We start from the raw sequence: 17536 nt of genomic DNA on the forward strand, positions 1-17536 counted from the left end.
TTTCTAGTTTCAAAATATTTTCATCACTCCAAAATAAAACACATTAAGCAATTATTCCCCATTTGACCCTTTTTGCTGATTCCAGACCTTGCCAACTACCAATCTGCTCACTGTGTATACAGATTTATCTATTCTAGACATTTCATGTAAGTGGAATTTAACAATATGTTGCCTTTGTGTCTTAACTGTTCCATTTAACAAAATGTTTTCTAGGTATATCCACATTAGACAATGTATCAGTACTTCATTTTTTTTTTTTACAACTGAATAATATTCTATTGTTTATTGATACATATGTATATATTTTCACTTTTGTTGCTTTTGTTGTTATATCTAAAAATTCATTACTAGATGCAAGGCCATGAAGATTTATCCCTATGTTTTCTTGTATAAGAGTTTTATACTTGAATCACTTATATTTAGCTTATGAAAGTGAAGTCCCTCAGTCGTGTCCAACTCTTTGCGATTCCATGGACTGTAGTCTACCATGCTTCTCTGTTCATGGGATTTTCCAGGCAAGAATACTCTAGTGGGTTGCAATTTCCTTCTTCAGGGGATCTTCCTGACCCAGGGATCTAACCCAGGTCTCCTGCAGGCAGACGCTTTACCCTCTGAGCCACCTGGTGTGAGGTTAAGGATAACTTCATTTTTTTGTATGTGGATATACTGTTGTCCCTGGATCACATGTTTAAGAAACTTCTTTAACTATTAATGATCTTAGCACTTGTCAAAAATTAGTTGAGCACAGATGTACAGGTTTATTGATTGGCCTCTGACTATATTTCTTTTTTTTTTTTTTTTCCATTTCTGATGTATAGAAACAGTTGACTTTTGTGTATTGATGGTATATTTTGTAACCTTGCAAAATCCACTGAAGGTTCAGAAAGGATTTCATGAACTTGTTTCCAGTTATTTTACAGATGTCAACTTTACTTAATCCTCTGGTTGGATATTCCAATGATCTATAAATAATCTGAATTACTTTTTAATATCTACAAACTGATTCTAAAGTTTAGATGGAGAGGTCAGATTAGCCAACAGCACTGAAGGAGAAGAACAAAATTGGAGGACTGATACCACCTGATTTCAAGACTTACTAAAAAAATAAAAAAAAAAACTACAGTATCCAAAACAGTGTGGTATTGATGAAAAAACAGACAAATCAATGAAACAGAATACAGTGCCCCAAAATAGACCCACATAAATATAATCAACTGGTCCCTGACATAAATAACTAAGGCAACACAATGGAGCAAAGAAAATCTCTTGAACAAATAGTACCAGAATAACTGGAAATTCACTTGCAAAAAAAGAAATCTAGACACAGACATTATAATCTTCACAAAAATTAACTCAAATGGATCATAGACCTAACTATAAAATGCAAAATAGTAAACTCCTAGAAAACACAGTAGAAAAACTACATGACCTTGGCTATGGTGTTGCCTTTATAGATAAAATATCAAAGATACAACCTATGAAAGAAATAACTGATAATTTGAATTTCATTAAAACTTTTGCTCTGTGAAAGAATATCAAGAAAATGAGAAGATAAGCCACAGATTAGGAGAATATATATGCAAAAGATATACCTATTTAAAAGACTTATCCAAGATATATAAAGAAATCTTAAAATTCAACAATATGAGAATAACCCACTTAAAAAATGAACCAATGACCTTAACAAATTCCTCACCAAAAAAGATACACTAATGGTAAATAAGCATATAAAAAAAGTGTTCCATGAGTCACCAGAGAAGTGGAAACTAAAACAATGAGATAACACTATATTCCTACTAGAATGGCCAAAATCCACATCCTGACAATACCAAATGCTGATAAGGAGTTTTGGAAACTCTCTCATATAATGCTGGTGGGAATGCAAAGTGGTACAGCCATTTCAGAGGACACTTGTAACTTTCTTACAAAAGTAGGCATATTCTTACCATATGATTCCACAATCATACTCTGGTACAATTTACTCATACTGAAAACTGAAAACTTCAGTCCACACAAAAATCTGCACACAGATGTTCATAAATGCTTTACTGATAAATGTTTAAACTTAGAAGCAACCAAATCCTTTAGTAACTGAATGGATGAATAAACTCTGGTACATCTAAATACTGCAATATTATTTAGTACTAAAAAGGAATGACCTATCAAGCTATGAAATGACATGAAAGAAACATGAACACATATTCCTAAGTGAAAGAGGCCAATCTTAAAGGGCTACATACTGTATGTTTCCAAATATATATGGTTCTGGAAAAGTCAAAATTGTGGCAATTTTAAAAAGATTAGTGTTTGGAAGTGGGGAATTGGGAGAGGTGGAGGGACACAGTGGAGATGAATAATCAGAACACAGAGAATTTTTAGGGCAGTGAAAATACTTTGCATGATTATGGATATATGTTATTGGACATTTGCCCAAACCCATAGAATATATTGAATAGGACACCAACAGTGAACTTAAAAGTGAACTATGCATTACGTGATCACGATTTGTCAATGTAGGATCATCATTGGTGAAAAAAAAAAGTACCATTCTGGTGAGTGATATTGATGAAGGGGAGGATATTCATGTCTATAGATAGGAAGGAGTAAATGAGAAATCCTGTATTTTCCTCTCAATTTTATTTTAAACCTAAACTGTTCTAAAAAATAAAGTTTTTTAAAGAACACTTTTAAAAAATCGTTCTAAATCTCTTGTTGAAGCCTAGGTATGTCATGCTTAATACATTTACTGACCATTTGTTTAGTGATTCTATCAAGCAAAGAAATAAACTATACCCACTATGACTTGTTCTAAATGAATATATGTTCATTTTTCATGATCTTTTTTTCCCTCAGATGCTCAGAAACTATTTGTTTAAAATGCACTCTAGAATATTGCTGAGATAAAGTCATTAGTCTATAGTTAGTGAGATAATGCTGTCTTTTTCCTTTTGAGAATAAGAAATTTTTTTCTAGCCAATAGCCAGAGTCAAGGGGCAAATGAAGAGAATTAAGAAATGTTTAACATTTATTGCAGAAAATGAAAAAATTTAAATATATATAGTGCACAGAATTATATTGAAAAGGATTAATGTTTATGATTCTGAGGAGGAGGAAGGAAATTTTCATCAAGAGAATAAGAATAGACAATGATGACAGGAAAAAGAGAAAGCAATGCATGAAACAGTGAGTATGAGATTGATCCCACAGGAGAAAACACATTCTGAAAAAAAGAAAAAGATTCAAAGAACATGGTCACCAAACACTGGCAAGCTCCAAAGTGGCAGGGAGGGGGGGAGAAAAAAGTGAGGAAGTATTTGATAGCACTCCACGATGTTACATAGAAGTTTAAATTATTCTCAACAACACTGAATTAGAATGAAAGTTAAGAGACATACAAAACTACAATTCAAACATACAAAACTACAATACACTCTTGACAATTCATGTGTATCTAATGAAACCAGGGATGGCATGTGGAGGCCAAGATGGAGGAGCAAGATAAGGTCATTGTGATTCATTCCAACTCTACTAAAATAGTGATCCCTTACATAGCACATAAGATGCGCATATGGAAGCTTCATATGGATTACTTTAATACTCACAATTAAGTTTTATTGTTATACTCACTTTGTCAATAAACTGAAATTAAGAGACGTTAAGCGATTTGGCCCAAGTAACATAGCTAGTACGTGGTGGAAATGGTGCAAAAATTCAATTCTGTTACTATACAGTCTAATTTCTTAACCAGTAAGTTTGTACCTATGGTTATCCTGCTTGATTTTTCACTATTGCTCCTCTTAAAAGATAGATATAGCCAAATTGATGTTTGTAATATTTTTCTGAATATTTAGAACTAAAAAACTTGCTTAAAGTAATTCAGGGCTGAATTATCTAGAGATGAAACCATCACATTTACCTTCTGTTCAACAGGATCATGCAATGCAGTGCAGGGGCTGATACTCAAAAGCCAAAAGCTAATCCTTTTATCATTTAGGCACAACAGTATCTCAGGCTCCAGGGTTTCTTCTTCCTGTACATAAAATGATACACATAGTTAGTCTGAGCCCCTGTGTTTGTGCATTATTCTCATCCCTAAGTGTAACAGAACAGAGGATGCTTTGTTAAGGGCAGCTGTGTTTCATTCAATCCAATTTTAAACTGACTCAGCAAAAGTATTCCAAGCCTGACATGTTCAATGCTTTTGTAGTTGTTGTATTCCAGGGGAGTTTGGTTACACTGGAAGGTACCCAAATGGGGAGACCAGAGCAGGGTAGTGCTGTCTGACACTCCCAACTGAGCGAGGGACTCAAGCAGCCAATGAGTTATAAAAGGAAATTGAAACAGAGAAAGCTAGTTGGATAAATCCAAGCTAGATTTCTTAAAGGAGATATGAGAAGAAATAAAAGCCCAAAAGAGCAGATGCCAAAGTCAGTCCTTCACGATGTTCTGACATAAAACTGGTTTACTGCAGAATTCTTTAGAAAAGTGACTCATCCTTAATAAAAAACATTCAGTGTTAGCCAGCTGGAATGAAACTAGGCGTATATTTCACCAGTTAGCTCTTTGGCCTTAACTGATGATGATCAAGCCCTAATAGATTTGCTTTCATTCTAACACAGAAAGTTTGGATATTAACCTGCAGCTCAGAATCCATCTCCAGACTGGACCTACAAAATTGGACCAGATCATTTTCAACAGACATTTGTTTCTTCTGGCTAGACTCATGGTCCAAAAAGTTTCTTACTGGTCAGGAAATAGCAAAGTACAGCTTTTCTTGAGGAATTTGGCATATTTAACTTTTGGTTATTTGCCAGAATTTAAAAACGGTAAAGATCGAGATTGGAGAAGGAAATGGCAACCCACTCCAGTACTCTTGCCTAGAAAATTCCATGGATGGAGGAGCCTGGTGGGCTACAGTCCACGGGGTCACAAAGAGTTGGACACAACTGAGCGACTTCACGAAAGATAGAGATAAATGGGATGTAAAAAATGAAAAAGAGAAATAGCACAATTTTTTAAAACTAGAAAATAGATAATTGAATTCTTTGGAGTGTCTAGTAAAGAATTTTAAAAGATAACAGCAATAAAATAAACTTTTAGACAATCTGTTTTACTAAATTTATATGCTTTAATTCAGGTTATTGATGATTAAAAACAGCATTAGAGCAAATATTCCCTAAAATTAAATAGTGAAATATATCACCAGTGTGTATTTGATATGCTGGATCAATTTTCTTGCTTTTCTTTGAATAGCAAGGTGGTCATTACAAGATACTTCAAAATGGAGTAAAAGTGACAACTGGGTAAGACATTAAATATTACTGTCAAGTTGATATTAGATTAGAAAACCCTAAAGTAGAATCTTGAACATTTCCTAAGCAGTACCATACCTATTCCTTTTTTGCATCTCTGCCCAGAAGAGGTAGAAAATTAGTGTAAAATTGTTTCTAGACCAGTAAAAGACAGGTCTGGCTGCATCACAAGGATAGGAATCTGGTAATGCCTAGATAAGGTTGTGGGCTCTGGTCTAGACATTGTTAAAACTCTATTTCGCAGTACTGTGTTTGACTTGAGAACTTACTTAAAATCCTGCAGTGGGTGGTTCTGAAAATAAAAATCCAGTTAAGCCATCTGGCTCTTCAGTTATGCAAAATATAAAACAATTTGCCTAGCTTCCCTCTTTCCGTCACTCCCTCTCTATTGACTTTCGTTGCTAGTTCTATTCTGGGCATTTTTATTATTCAGAAAAAAAAATTTGAGCTTGCTGAATCCTCCTCAACCAGTTGACATTGATAGCAAAGCTTTTTGAAATATTAATAGTTATAGATAAATTATCTTTGGAAAAATAAAAATAGCCATTAGACCAAAGGATATTTTACATACTTCACTTTACTATCATATAGTTATATTTTTTGGAAGAGGTTATATGTAGATGTAATTTACTTAGTGCTCCAGTGTCTGGCTTTTAAAGTTTTGTAAGCTATCAAACCATCATCTGACCTACTCAAATACTAAATCTTCCAAAATGGAAAATAACCAATCATGCAGTGATAACAATAAAGAGCAAGAAAATGAATTTGAGGACAAATTCATATTTAATGGATATAAACCTCAATGATTTTGGAATTGAATGCTAAAGATGATTAATCTAATTTACTAGCAATCTCCTTTAAAGCAATCTATGCCTTCTCAGAAAATTAAACAAACTATTAAATATTTTGGGAATGCAGATTTTTTTCCCTCTGTGAAGTACATCTAGAAAAATACACATATAAGGTTAAAATCAATATATGAAAAAAAGAAATGTGTAGTTTATGAAATCAGTCTTTTACTTTTGGTGACTTGTCCTATAAACACTAAAATATATAATATTTGTAATATTCAAATAATTATACATCTTCACAATGATATCTCAAAGTGATCAACTTGAAAAAACTACAAAGAATTTCTACTACTCAGTATTACTGAGGCAAATGAAATATAGGCATATGCATACAGTCTTAGTAAGGCTACTCTGAAAGAGCAGAAAATTTCTGGAGTGTTATTTGATAATAAATATAAAATAAATATAAAAACATTTAAAATAGACTTACTCTTTTTCCCAGAAATTTCACGTCTAACAGTTTATTCTAAGGACCAAATTGGAATAGTATACAAATATCCCATATATATAAACATATATATATATATATATATATATATAAGCAGAAAAGGTAAGTGCTATATTATGTGCATGTATATCATATATATATATATATATGGAGAAGATATATATATATATATATATACATACACACTATATTTGTCACTACATTGTGTCCAACTCTTTGCCACCCCGTAAACTGTAGCCCACCAGGCTCCTCTGTCCATGGGATTTCCCAGGCAAGAATACTGGAGTGGGCTGCCATTTCCTTTCAGGGGATCTTCCTGACCCAAGGTCTGAACCTATCTCCTGCTTGGCAGGCAGATTCTTCACCACTGAGTCACCAGGGAAGCCTCCTGTGTATATATATTTATGTATATATCAGGGCAGCATTTTTATTTTTAAAACTGGGAGTGAACCAAGCATAAATAAATGTGGTTGGTTTCCCTGGTGGCTCAGACAGTAAAGAATCTGCCTGCAAAGCAGGAGACTGGGATTCAATCCTCAGGTCAGGAAGATTGCCTGGAAAATTACATGGACAGAGGTGTGTGAAAGGCTACAGTCCATGGGGCCACAAAGAGTCAGACGCAACTGAACACCACATACTATGGATGATCTATCAAGACTACAGTGCTATCAAGCCGGAAAGAAATAATCATTCATTTTTTTTATTAAGAAGGCAATTTATTGATGATTATAGTATTAAGAGGAGGATATCTATGATGTTTCTGAGTGGTGCGATGTTCTTTTCTGTTTCCGTGTGTGTGTGTGTGTGTGTGTGTGTGTGTTCGCGCGCGCGTGCGCACACATGCACGTCTGTAAAATGTGGGAGGGGTCAGAAGAACAAGAACAGTGGCATGCTGAAGGTGAAGGATGGGTTTATGACACTGCATCACACTCATCTTTCTGCTTTTGTGTGTCTGAAAAGTCTTCACAGCACAAGATTTCATGCTGCTTTTTAACTGTAATATCTTTGGTGGTTTTGTGATATCTCTTCTCTCTTTTTTGCTTATTAGTGAACACATACAAGTGAAAGTGGAAGTCACTCAGCCGTGTCTGACTCTTTGCAACCCCATGGACAATACAGTCCATGGAATTCTCAAGGCTAGAATACTGGCGTGGGTACCTGTTCCCTTCTCCAGGGGATCTTCCCAACCCAGGGATCTAACCTAGGTCTCCCGCATTACAGGCGGATTCTTTACCAGCTGAGCCACAAGAGACGCCCTCAGTGAACACGTTACTCAGTAAAAATTTTAAAAATAAAACAACAAAAATTAAGTCTACAGAAAAACATGCTTTGCTTGTTTCCTCAATTCTGCAGTCCATCCAAGTGTTGTTGACAATAACATCTTCTCTCAGAACTGCTTGCCCTCCAAAGCCAATTCTTACCTTGGGCTAAATGGGTACAGTAGGTTGTACCTCAGAAAACCTTTGTTCTGCCTCAGTCTCTTTGCTGCTGCTGGTACCATACACCTATTGCCTGTATTTTGCTTGCTATTCTGGTTTGCATTTACGTGTACATGGGCCTACAAGTTTGCCTGCTCCTCCTGACCATGGCCAAGCCTTGTCCTCACAATCACTTTCACATGTGCCTCTGGTCATCCGTTCTGGCCTTTGCCCCTATTTTCCCTAGATTCATGGCATCATTTGGTGTTTTTCTTGTTAAATATCTTTACTCATCTGGTTTGCATGGCATATTGTTCACATCAGTTCTATACCCTGCCAAATCAACCACTCCCATGCACTGCACAGCTCTGTTGCTACCTAAGGAGAAATGAAACAAATCTTAGCAGAGAAAATAAATCAAGGTGCATCAGTTATGAATGAGCTGATCTACAACTGCTGGCATTTCTATATTGTCAGAGGTAAGGTACACGCCTGTAGGAAAAGCTTGACTCTGGATTTAGACCTGGACTCAAACTCTGAACCTGCAACTCGGTAGTTACAGATCCTTAGGCAAATTATGTGCTTCAGCATTACCATCAGTAAAATGGGGATAATATTGGCTTCCAGGATTAAATGAGTGAATATACATAAAGCCTTTAGAACAGAACTGACACAAATGTTAAATTAGTATTTGTTCTTATTACTAATATTTTTAGATTCTCTGAACATTATACCAATAATTACTAAAAAATACTTGTGGGAGGTATTTTTTATAATGTCAGATATGCAGATGACACCACCCTTATGGCAGAAAGTGAAGAGGAACTCAAAAGCCTCTTGATGAAAGTGAAAGAGGAGAGTGAAAAAGTTGGCTTAAAGCTCAACATTCAGAAAACGAAGATCATGGCATCTGGTCCTATCACTTCATGGGAAATAGATGGGGAAACAGTGGAAACAGTGTCAGACTATTTTGGGGGGCTCCAAAATCACTGCAGAGGGTGACTGCAGCCATGAAATTAAAAGATGCTTACTCCTTGGAAGGAAAGTTATGACCAACCTAGATAGCATATTCAAAAGCAGAGAAGTTACTTTGCCAACAAAGGTCCGTCTAGTCAAGGCTATGGTTTTTCCTGTGGTCATGTACGGATGTGAGAGTTGGACTGTGAAGAAAGCTGAGCGCCAAAGAATTGATGCTTTTGAACTGTGGTGTTGGAGAAGACTCTTGAGAGTCCCTTGGACTGCAAGGAGATCCAAGCAGTCCATTCTGAAGGAGATCAGCCCTGGGTGTTCTTTGGAAGGACTGATGCTAAGGCTGAAACTCCAGTACTTTGGCCGCCTCATGCGACGAGCTGACTCATTGGAAAAGACTCTGATGCTGGGAGGGATTGGGGGCAGGAGGAGAAGGTGACACCAGAGGATGAGATGGCTGGATGGCATCACTGACTCGATGGACGTGAGTCTGAGTGAACTCCGGGAGCTGGTGATGGACAGGGAAGCCTCGCGTGCTGCTATTCATGGGGTTGCAAACAGTCGGACATGACTGAGCGACTGAACTGAACTGAACTTGTGGGAGGAATTTAGAATGAATATTAAATAACAGAATAATAACAAAAGCACAAAATTATGCCATATATGGGTGTGTAAATATATTCACTCCTTTAGTAAATATTGATTGTATTTCTGAGGTGAGGCAGCCACTGTGTTGGATACCAGGCAAAAGTCTGAGAACAAGACAAATGAAAAACCTGCCCTTATGGGAATAACACTGTAATAGAATTTAAATTTGAAATGATGAATGAATGGCTTTGTGGACGCCAAGGAATGTGTAACCTTTGTTGTGAAGTAGCTTTCTCTTTGCCAAATAAGTAAAGTCCTCACTAGGTATGTTCAACTACTTTTTGTCTCTGTTCTTTTCTGACCTTGAAAGGTAATTGATGACTGTATATTAATCAAAGATTGCTTAAAGAGTTGAAAGATTAAACTTGCTTCACATCGACACAGCAAAAATGTAATAACATTAGGCCTGATAAAATATTCACCATTTTTGGTTTTTCCCTTATTTTTTCCACAAGGAAAAATAGCTTTTTTATTCTTATTATATGTTTGGCAATGCATGTTGACAAACTTTCAATAATACATAAAAGAATAAAGTAAAACATACATGAAGTCTAATCCCCTGAGATAATGGCCATTAATACACTGTGATTGTCTTTTCATGAATCCCTTCATGCATTCATATGAATCAACATAAATGGGACAATATTATAAATGATGTTTTTGTCATCACAACATTTCCTTCTTCCCTCCCTTCTTTTCTTCCTACAACTTTACCTCTATAAGAAAAGGTGAAGTGACATTGTATATGACCATTGCATATTGGTGCTTTCATTTCTGTAGGTTAAATTCCAAAAGTAGGATTTAAGTGCCCATATGGTTTTAGTTTTTACTGCTACTGCCCAACTGCTTTCTGGAATAGTCATTCCAACTTAGAGTCGGCCAGCGGCTTATGAGTGCTCTCATTACTCCTGTCTTACCGACACTTGGTATGTTCCGGCTTTTACATTTTTTTTTTAAACAATTTGGTAGGTGTAATAGTATCTTATCTTAACTGAGGTTTACATCTCCCTGATTTGTTTTTCTCTGGCTTGTCTTTTCATTCTTAGGGATTCACTGGACAGTCTAAATATGAGCGCTTTTGTCTTTCATAAATTCTATAAAGCCTCAGCATTTTTCTCTTCTCCAATGGCTTCTCTTTTTTTCTCCTTATTCTTTCCATTTAGAATACTATTAGAGATAGAGGTTTTTAATCAAACCTGTCATTAACTTCTCTTTTAAATTTTCAGTTTTATCTGACTGTGTGATTACAGGTATCAGATATTAGTTCACTAATTTTTTCTTCACTTATACCTAAGGAATAATATTATATATGTTTCTAGTTTCAATCCTATATTCCTTTCTCGTAGACTTGATTTTTTTTTTTTTAAGATCAGTTAGTTCATTTTGATACTTTTTCTCTTATTACTTTTTAAATACCCACTTTGATTCCATCAACTTCATTGAGTATACTTAATTTATTATATAGTCTATATATCTGATCATTCAACATTGTCAGTCTATGGTCCGTCTGATTTTACAGAGATATTTTCTTTATAATTATAGTATTTTGTTATTATCTACAAGAATGGAATCTTAAATAGTCTAGGTATATGGGCAAAACATCAGTGTATAGAGATAATTTTTTTCTAATATTTACACCAGTTATTTTATGTTTCTTGCCTAAAATAGTTCCAAAACAACATTAATGTTATTGAATGTTACAGTATCCCTGTCTTAGTTCTGGTAGTTTTTCTATTTAATTATATTTACCTCCCTCATTACAAATGCTGAATGCCAACAAACTTGGTACATAAACAGCCAAAGTTCACCAAAAACTCAAAACCCACCAAAGGCAAACAAAAATATACATTTATTATCCAATCATTTCCAATTAAATGCAAGGTATTCATCGGACACCTCTAAAGAAAACAAAGAAAACTTAGAGAAAAATGCACAGAGGATTAAAAAGGTATTAAGCATGCCTCTCACCCAAACTTCCACAAAGAGGATAAGAAAGACTCAAGGACACAGTGCACAGGATAAAGACAATGAGAAGGAAGTGACGACAACACAGCTTGGAAACTAGGAAGCAGGTGGACGGCTTGTATGTTTGTTTGTTTCCTATGACTGCTTTGAACAACTACAAGGAACTTGGTGATCCTAAACAACACACACTCAGTTCAGTTCAGTCGCTCAGTCATGTCTGACTCTTTGCAATGCCATGAACCACAGCATGCCAGGCCTCCCTGTCCATCACCAACTCCCAGAGTTTACCCAAACTCATGTCCATTGACTCAGTGATGCCATCCAGCCATCTCATCCTCTGTCGTCCCCTTCTCCTTCTCTTAAAATTCTGAAGATCAGAAATCCAAAATGGTTTGACTAGCCTAAACCAAGGGGCTGGCAGGGCCACACCCCCTTGAGAGGCTCCATGGTAGAATCTCTTCTCCCTGTACTTTTCCAGATCCAGAGCTACATCCCTTGCACTCTTTGGCTCATGGCCCATCTCCACATCTTCAAAGCTAGTAGCAAAGTATCTTCAAAGCTAGTAGCAAAGTATCTTCAAATCTCTCTCCATTTCCATTGTCACATCACCATTTTCTTCTTCTGTGGTCAAGTCTCTCAGCTTCTCTCTCACAAGAACACTGTGATTTACAGATAGGGGCCACTTGTATAATTCAGAATAATCCCCCCATTTCAAGATCTTTAACTTAATCACATCTGCAATGCCCCCTTTTGCCACCTAAAGTTATATTCCCACGTTTCATGGATTATTAGTTCTTGGATATCTTATGGGGTCACTATCCAGCCTGCTGTGCATGGTAAACAGGTTAGTGTCAAAGATGAAAACTGCATTGTCAGTTAGGAAAGCAATAGAAATAAGATATCTTTTTACAAAAGCACAGCAAGAAACAGGAATTGGAATCATCAGCCAGGTGCCTTGGCAATGGAGGTGGGGGGTATTTGGAAGGGTGGAAATCAAGAGAATTGGTGATCCATGGGAGAAATCACTGGCTCCTTAGGTGGTGCTAGTGGTAAAGAACCTGCCTGCCAAAGCAGGAGACAAGAGATGAGGGTTCAGTCCCTGGGTTTAGAAGATCTCTTGGAGGAGGGCACAGTGACCCACTCCAATGTTCTTGCCTGGAGAATCCCATGGACAGAGGAGCCTGGTGGGCTACAGTCCACAGGATCCCAAAGAGTCGGACGCAACTGAAGCGATGTAGCATGCACCCATGGGAGAAATCAGATTCCTCAGATCACTTCCCAAACATTTGCAGTCAGATCATCCCCCTTGTTCTAATGTGGTGACTCAGGGATACAGAACATTGCTAAAGAGATGACACTACATGGAAATTAGGGTATTCACTAATTATCATTGTAACGCAGCCACCTTTTCCCAACTGGCCCTAAAAATGCTCATTCACAGGCTGATACATCCCAGGTAGGAGGATGAATGAATATCCTCTGAAGAAACATAAGAATAGAACAGCCAATACTGACAAATGTGCATTTTCCAAAAAAACCTAACTAAGTACCACACAGTGAATTCTACCAGGGAATAAGACACACATACCCACCCATACATAGCTTCAATCAATTATTAATACCTATTTATTAAACTGAAAGGAAATTCATGTAAAACCAGATATTTGAAGAAAGCTTTAATATAAAAATAAAGACAGAAGTAAACAAAAGTAGCAAAAGGATCTCAGCAAAGAGGAGAAGACTTTTCTAAACTTGCACTTAGATCTTCAGATAGGTTAGGGTTATTGTACTCATAAAATGAGAGCATGAGGTAATTTTTTAAAATGTCATGCATAGAAAACACTGAAGTGTTGGAAAGTAAAATTAGGACAGTAAAAAATGAAAGTCCAATAGAAAGGTTAGAGATAAACTTGAAGAAATCTCTCAGAAAGCAGGGGAAAAAAAAGAATAGAAATGACTAGAATATAATTCCAGGACCTAAAATACTGAACATTTAGAATTCCAGAAAGAAAAATGAAATGAGATGAAGAGAAAATTATCAGAGAAGATGTTTAAACTTTTTTCCAAGTTGAAGCATATAAATTTCCACATTGAGAGGGGTCAAGTGTTCAGCACAAAGGTTACATAAGACCTACACAAAAGCATATCACTGTGAAATTTCAGAACCCATGGGGACAGAGAGAAACATCTAGAACCTTCCCAAGAGAAGTAAAAAGAACCTACACTCAGGAATCAAAATGACATTAGATTTCTCAATAGAAATGCTGGAAGCTAGGACACAGTGGAGGAATGCCTTCAAAATTCTCAGAAAATTTTCAACTAATAATTGAATATCTAGTTAACCTATTAAATGAAGTAGCATAATCAAAGTTAAAGACATGCAAATTTGCAGTAATTTTACTAGCCACCCATGTATTTTATCTCAGAAAGATGCTAGAGGATATTATCAATTAAGAAAAATGAAAGTGAAGTGTCCGACTCTTTGCAACCCCGTGGACTGTCCAGGCTCCTCAGTCCATGGGATTTTCCAGGCAAGAGTACTGGAGTGGGTTGCCATTTCCTTCTCCAGGGGATCTTCCTGACCCAGGGATCGAACCCAGGTCTCCTGCGTTGCAGGCAGAAGCTTTACTGTCAGAGCCATCAGGGAAGTTGAGAGATGAAATAATAAAGAGGGAAACGGGGCCTTCTAAGAACAAAAGATCCATAAAAAAGATGCCCTACAAAACAAAAATGGTAAGAATTACCCCAAATATGATAATGGGGACATCTAGGATAGATGATCTGAGGGTGATTCTATCTCCCAGGGGATATCTGACAATGTCTGGAGATCATTTGCTGTAACGAGTGGGGCAGTGGGGAGGGTGCTAATGTCATCTAGTGGATAGAGGCCAGAGATACTGCTAAACCTCCTACAGTGCACAGGACTGCCCCTGAAACAATCAATCTTCCAGCTCAAAGTGTCAGCAGTGCCAAGGAAGTTAAGAAACCCAGTACTAGGATAACAGCTGTGAAGCAGGCTGAAACAGAAACCAGAGCAACTTAAATGAAGATTCTGAGTTCATTCTGTGGTCCATTTAGAACCACTGACATCTTACAACTAAGCCTCAGAAAACAACTTTTGACATACAAAATCACGATGCATAACATGAGCGATGTAGTAATCGAGGTGGGCACAAAGTACTTGGGGACACAATTGAGATGTTTTCCTTGACTCTGTCTGATGGTCACATTACTGATTTTTTGCCTAATACAAAAGACTCTTCATGATCTTGCCATAAACTAACCTTTCAACTTTATCCCCTGTAAGCTTCTTCCACTGCAGACTTTGTGATTTTTTTTTGAACAGTCAATTCTCCATTTGTTGCATATACTGTTCTTTCCTCTTGAATTTTTCCATCTACCTCGTCCTCCCAAGGAGTGAGTGAGTCACTGATTTCCAAAACAAAGCTACAAAAGTCAACAAAGGAGGAATCAATTAAAAAATGAATAAAATGCCCCTAAACATCAGTCCATTTTTACTTAATTTTGAATAATATATATTCAGCATATAAACAACTTACACATGTACTAGTTAAGGTAGTGCCAGCTACTGTAATCAACAATCCCCCAAATGTACAAGAGCACAAGCATAATAGAAGTTTCTTGCTCACTCACATTAAAATCCAAATCCCGGACTAGTGTATATAGTAAGTACCTTCCCTCCCAGTAGTTATTCAGGATTCCAGGCAACTTTTGTTTCATAGTTCTCCCTTCTTAGCTTCTAATTTCAGTGCGTTTATCAGCATTCAATTGGGTGAATGGGTAAAAGTATGCAGGATAACATAGGAGGTTTCTAGATCTAGGCCTCTACATGGGATACATCATTCACTTTGCATTGACCAAAACTCAGCGATGTGGCCATACGGTAAGGGGAGTTGTAAAATATCATCCACCTGCATGCTCAAGAATATGAAATGGCTGTGAAAAGACAGTCCATCTCTGCTACTGGATGGTTCTGAAAATTTTCTAATATTGCTCAGAAGTAAACAAACTACAAGAAGATTTGGTTATTTGTAAGGCACATATGTATTAACCAGGGCTTTTCAAGCGGCTCAGTGCTTAAGAACCTGCCTGCCAATGCAAAAGAGGCAGGTTCAGTCCCTGGGTCGGGAAGATCCCCTGGAGGAGGAGGGCATGGCAACCCACTCTAGTATTCTTGCCTGGAAAATCCCACAGAGGAGTCTGGTGGGCTAGTCCATGCGGGGTCACAAAGAGTTAGACATGACTTAGTGACTCAGCATGCATGTATTAACTGATTACCATATAGCTACTGAAATCAGAAGGCAGAATGACAGTAAATGGAAACATTAAGATAGAAACATGAATGAGTATAGGGAAGGCCTCTGACTTTCACAATATAAAATAAAGGAAGTTCAGATGAAGAAATCTTGTCAATTTCATACAGGGGGATGCTGTAAAGAAATGGTGGAGAGCTAAACATTGCTATAGGGAACAAAGAGGGCACTTTTCTTTTCCTTGTGAGTCAGGAGAATTAGAAGAGCTCTGTTGGTTATTAGAAGAAAAGATAAGAAAAAAGAAGAGAAAAGAAAAACTGGAGAACTAGTTTTGTCAAAGAGGTGAGAAAAATGCAAAAATGGCTTGGAAAAAATAGAAAGGCTGTAGGGAAATTTTCTTAATATATGATATTTGTTCATGCAGTGTTGAGTGGGTTAGTTGAACTGTATGAAAAACTAAAAATAGAACTACCAGATGACCCAGCAATGCCACTCCTGGGGAAAACCATAATTCAGAAAGATACATACCCCCCAATGTTCATTGTAAGGCTACTTACAATAGCCAGGACAGGGAAGCAACCTAAATGTCTGTCAACGGAGGAAAGGATAAAGAAATGCGGTACATATATATAATGGACTATTTCTCAGCCATAGCACCATTTGCAGAGATGTGGATAGACATAGAGACTCTCATACAGGGTGAATTACCCTGTATTAAGTCAGAAAGAGAAAAACTAATGTCATATATCACTCATATGTGGAAATCTAGAATAATGGTACAGATGCACTTTTTGAAAAGCAGAAATAGAGACCCAGATGTAGAGAATGAGCTTTTTGATACCATAGTGGGAGGGTGGGATGGGATAAGTTGGGAAATTGGGATTGACATATATACATTACTATGTATAGAGCCTTCTGTACAGCATAGGGCAGAGAACTCTACTCTGTGCTCTGTGGTGACCTAAATGGGAAAGAAACTAAAAAAACAGTATACATACACACACACACACATGTGCACACACACACACACACACACCCCAGGTTCACTTTGCTATACAGCAGAAACACAACACTGAAAAGCAGCTACCCTCCAGTAAAATAAAAAAAAAAAAAAAGTTTTTTAAATGCAAAAAAAAAAAAAAAAAAGATTGCAGACTTGGGTAGGAAAGGATTCTATGTGAGTTTCTTATTAAGGTGATAATTTGCTTCCCAAAGTTGGAGGCAATAATGAACAAATACTATTTAATCACGTGACTTTTTATTGTGACCTTTGGACTATGCATTTTGTTAATAATAGAACTTCTACAACAATACCCTGAGATGAGTGCTACCATCTCATTTTTGCAGAAAGAAAATGAACTGCCACATGTTAAATAGGTAGATAAGAGGTTAAATTAAAATCTTGGCAAATACACCTACAAAGTCAGTTAAACGTTTAATCAAACTTGTCATCTTGTTATCTGTTGACCTTTTTAAAAAATAAGCCTACTAATTTACAGTAAACATTATACTTAAATATTTACATTTAAGGAAATGTAGTTGCAATGTTTAATACTATAAAATTTATACACTGTGAAATTATTTTTTAGTGTTCATTAAACTGGTGACTTTCAATCCAATGGCTACAAACAAATGTGGGCTTTAGTGGTAA

The 17536-nt window shown here is 36.6% G+C and overlaps 1 protein-coding gene across 5 annotated transcripts in view; it reads right to left on the bottom strand.

Annotated features, from left to right (window-relative positions):
• The window catches only part of TMEM196 (transmembrane protein 196), a 311062-nt gene that overhangs the window by 238173 nt on the left and 55353 nt on the right, over positions 1-17536 (bottom strand). For 2 of the 5 annotated variants that reach the window (XM_044946513.2, XM_044946514.2), the window contains 2 exons: positions 14896-15058; positions 3917-4030 (listed from right to left, as the gene is read on the bottom strand). In XM_044946513.2, coding sequence (XP_044802448.2) covers positions 3917-3936 — 20 coding nt within the window. In that variant the 5' untranslated portion in view covers positions 3937-4030; positions 14896-15058. Of the gene's footprint in view, positions 1-3916; positions 4031-14895; positions 15059-17536 lie in introns of those variants that run through there. The other 3 variants (XM_044946515.2, XM_045166364.1, XM_045166365.1) reach the window with 2 other exon arrangements.

The sequence above is a fragment of the Bubalus bubalis genome, chromosome 8, assembly GCF_019923935.1.
Source record: "Bubalus bubalis isolate 160015118507 breed Murrah chromosome 8, NDDB_SH_1, whole genome shotgun sequence".
Taxonomy (NCBI): Eukaryota; Metazoa; Chordata; class Mammalia; order Artiodactyla; family Bovidae; genus Bubalus; species Bubalus bubalis.